The sequence below is a fragment of the Sinocyclocheilus rhinocerous genome, unplaced genomic scaffold, assembly GCF_001515625.1.
Source record: "Sinocyclocheilus rhinocerous isolate Xijiao unplaced genomic scaffold, SAMN03320098_v1.1 scaffold3243, whole genome shotgun sequence".
NCBI lineage: Eukaryota > Metazoa > Chordata > Actinopteri > Cypriniformes > Cyprinidae > Sinocyclocheilus > Sinocyclocheilus rhinocerous.
In genome coordinates this window covers 70992-74846 of record NW_015636692.1, presented here as the reverse complement: position 1 = coordinate 74846, position 3855 = coordinate 70992, and the positions used below count along the sequence as shown (strand labels likewise).

The 3855-nt window shown below is 37.6% G+C and overlaps 1 protein-coding gene across 3 annotated transcripts in view; it reads left to right on the top strand.

The window, feature by feature from the left end:
• LOC107748028 (transcription factor p65-like) overlaps positions 1 to 3855 on the top strand; it is a 16994-nt gene that overhangs the window by 9713 nt on the left and 3426 nt on the right. For all 3 annotated transcript variants that reach the window (XM_016562676.1, XM_016562674.1, XM_016562673.1), the window contains exons 5-9: positions 1099 to 1190; positions 1474 to 1608; positions 1685 to 1789; positions 3358 to 3573; positions 3670 to 3747. In XM_016562676.1, the coding sequence (XP_016418162.1) occupies positions 1099 to 1190; positions 1474 to 1608; positions 1685 to 1789; positions 3358 to 3573; positions 3670 to 3747 (626 nt within the window). The remainder of the gene's footprint in view (positions 1 to 1098; positions 1191 to 1473; positions 1609 to 1684; positions 1790 to 3357; positions 3574 to 3669; positions 3748 to 3855) is intronic.

Here is a 3855-nt window from a genome sequence, read left to right as displayed (position 1 = left end):
GTGCGTGTGTGTGTGAGTGTGTGTGTGTGTGTGTGTGTGTGTGTGTATTAAAAGTAAAAAGTACTGATTGATGAACCGTGTTTATTTGTTCTATTCGGACTAGTCATCAGTCTAAAACTAATGAAACGTTTTTATTAATTAAAATAAAGCCGAAACGGAGTAAAATATAAATATTAGATGAAAAACTTCAACTAAACAAAAATTAGAAATGTTGCCTTGGAAACTGAAATAGGTAATATAAGGATGGAAATAAATAAAAAACTAAAACTGAAATAAAAATAAACTACATAGTACCCAAATAGTATGACAAAAAAACATAATAAAATTAAGGAAATGTAAACTAACATTAAAATTAACATAATATACAGAAAATACACTAATAAGAAGAACAGTGCAGACATTTAATATGTGTTGATATGCAAATTAGCAAACTTTTTTTTTATTACCAAAACTACTTATACACTATCAAAACATTAAACATCAGTATACTTAAATATATATAACATAAGTGTGCAGACGATTAGAAAAACCAAAATAGCAAAAACAAGATTTGTGTAAATGTGGCTACAAAGAGATTAAAAACCGTTGTACAGATAGCCAAACGCATTAATGTTTCACGAGGACTGTTATGAAAACATAAGAGTTTGATATGATTTGAGAGGGGAAACAGTGTGGGCTGAAACTGACTCTGATTCATATGGAGTGGCAGATTAATCGTTCGGTGTGTGTTCAAACGAATCAGTTCATTCAGCAGTCAGACGATGCTCTTGTGTCTCAGAGCCGGTGGGGGTTTCTTCAGCTCAGAATGATGCTTCATGCAATGCAGTGGGATACAAAATAGTGACTCAAACGTTTTCCAAAATAAAAATGCTCTGATCAAGTACAGCGGCTGATTTAGATGCAGTCTAACTCTGCTGAAAACGGTGCGTGTGTATGTGCGTGTTATTTTTGGTCAGTGCTAAATTTAGCGTCTGGCCCTCGGAAACATCACATCATCACAGTTTCTGCTTCCTGTGCGGCTCACAGATGCGTGTCCGTTTCCAGACTTCAGCGCGCCGTGTGTGTGTGTGTGTTTGCCGACTCATTTCTCTCTTTCAGTTTCCAGAACCTGGGTATTCAGTGCGTGAAGAAGAAGGATGTGGGAGATGCAGTTTCCTGTCGCCTGCAGACACAGAACAACCCCTTCAATAGTGAGTGACCGAGAAACACACGTAACCACGGAAACCCTGATTCATTTTAATCTTCAGGATGCACAGAGGAACAGCAGCTATTAGAGATTAGAAATGTCACTTTTGATCAACTTAATGCGTCCTTGATCAATAAAAGTGGTCATTTCTTACTGACCCCAAACTTTTAAATAGTACTTTATCACAGAAATATTGTGCAGCACGGCTGTTTCAAACAGGTGAACAGCTGTATGTTGGAGACAGATGGGTGTTCAGTGTGTGTGTGTGTGTGTGTGTGTGTGTGCAGTCCCGGAGCCCAGGATCTGGGAGGAGGAGTACGATCTGAACGCGGTGCGCCTGTGCTTCCAGGTGTCCATCACGCTGCCCAGCGGAGAGCTGTTCTCTCTGGAGCCCGTCGTGTCTCAGCCCATCTATGATAACCGTGAGTGTCTCGCCGCCGCGCACGCGCCTGACCGCTAACACACCGAGCCTGACCGCTCTGACCTCTCTCTCCTCAGGAGCTCCTAACACAGCCGAGCTCAAGATCTGCCGCGTCAACAGGAACTCCGGCAGCTGCCGCGGAGGAGACGAGATCTTCCTGCTGTGCGACAAAGTGCAGAAAGGTGTGTGTGCTTGTTCATATTTTTAATTAGTATTTATTTATTTATGTGGGTCAAAGACGTTAAGATGTCTGCTTCAAAAGAAATTAACAAAAGTGATTATATGTCCATAGAAAGCAGATTAAATGCAACTAAAGTGTCTACTTTTAAGGTTCCGAATAAGTTTTTGGAGAATCAAATGTTACCATTTGGTTGAAATAATGTTACATTGTCATTCAGTGTAACACAATATTTATGTACAAATTCAAACGACATGCTTATTCTGACCTGTACATATTAAAATATATAAAAGAATAAGTGAGCATATTAAATTTGATTGTGTTTTAAATGAGTAAAAAATTCTTACTGACAAACGGGCAAAACCTAGGATAGTGGCACATTTAAAAAATGTTAAAATAACAACTAATTAGTATTTGGGGTGAAAGTAATTAGTCTTTTAATATGTCATAAACTGATTTTTGTTGTAAATATGCCTGACGAGATCGTTACACTAAATGATATTCTAGTGGGTGTCTTCTGTAAATCAGGGGAAAATGTATATTTATTTTTTGCTCAGAAAAACAAAAACAAAAATACAATTACATTAAACAGAAAACTTTTTAAATTTTTGGGGAAAAACAACAATAATTTAAAGCAGTATTACACTTATCGTTTTTATGCTTAAACCCTTTTTCGTCTTTGACCCATTTATTAACCAGTGTCATCTTGCTATTATAATTATTTTATTTTATTAAATGTGTATTATATTTATGTCAAATATTTGATTAATATTTTGAATTAGTATTTATTGATTTAAGTTTTAGTAATTTTGTTGTGTGTTTTGGTCACTTATTATTAGTTAGTTGCTTTTGTAATGTCTATAGTGTCAATTTTAGTTATTTGAGGTACTTCAAGTTAAAAGAAAATTAGAAATGTTCAACTAGCTAAATAATAATAATAATAAGTGTTTTTTAAATGTGTTTTGTATTATTGCAGTTGAAGCATGTCTACATGCTTTCCTGTAAAATATCTAAGCTTCATATTAAAATGAGTTCAATTTACTTGAGAATCTGAGTTATGTAAATAGTAATTATAAAGAGTGAATTAAGTTTATTTCTCCTCTTTTTCTCAAAATTGGACTTTATAACTCGCAATTCTGATAAAAAAAGTCAGAATTGTGAGATTAAAAGTCGCAATAACCTTTTTTATTTTTTATTCATTGGCAGAAACAAGCTTCCATATTTTTTTAGATATTTTTTTGTAGTAAAAGACAAAAATACTGAAATATAGAACTGTGACTCGATACTCAAAAACAGCCCAGTGTTGTTTTAGCATCAGTGAGATACTGTTATATATTCATATATTGGCTAATAGTTTCAGTTTGTTTGTTTTTTTACAAATATATCTATATACTTCTTATTTATAAAAGCAGTAAGCCCCGTGAAGCCGTGGTTTACAGTGAATTTTAAAAGAGAGAGTATTGATGCCTTGGCATCCACCTGAAATGAAGTAAATTGTTATTATTCCCTGCTTGTGTTCTTCCAGTAAGTGTCTGTTTGTAAGTGACGTGTTTGCCTCTGTCTGTGCTCAAGAGGACATCGAGGTGCGTTTCTTCCAGGACTCATGGGAGAGCAAGGGCTCGTTCTCTCAGGCTGATGTTCACCGGCAGGTGGCTATCGTGTTGCGCACGCCTCCGTACCGCGACGCTAACCTGACGGAGCCGGTGCGTGTGAAGATGCAGCTGCGCAGGCCGTCTGACCGCGAGCTCAGCGAGCCGCTGGACTTCCAGTACCTGCCTGCAGACCCGGGTGAACATCACTGCTTACTAGCGTTTGTTCTGTTCTCACTCAGGATCCTTCACTTGCTCTCATGCTGCTGGTTTGTTCCTTCTGTTGCATGAGCAGATGAGCACAGGCTGATGGAGAAGCGCAAGAGAACAGAGGGCATGCTGCAGAACCTCAAACTGAGCAGCATCATCACAGGTGTGTGTGTGTGTGAGAGAGAGAGAGAGTGTCTGTGAGTGTGTGTGTGTGTGTGAGAGAGAGAGTGTCTGTGAGTGTGTGTGTGTGTGTGTGAGAGAGAGAGTGTCT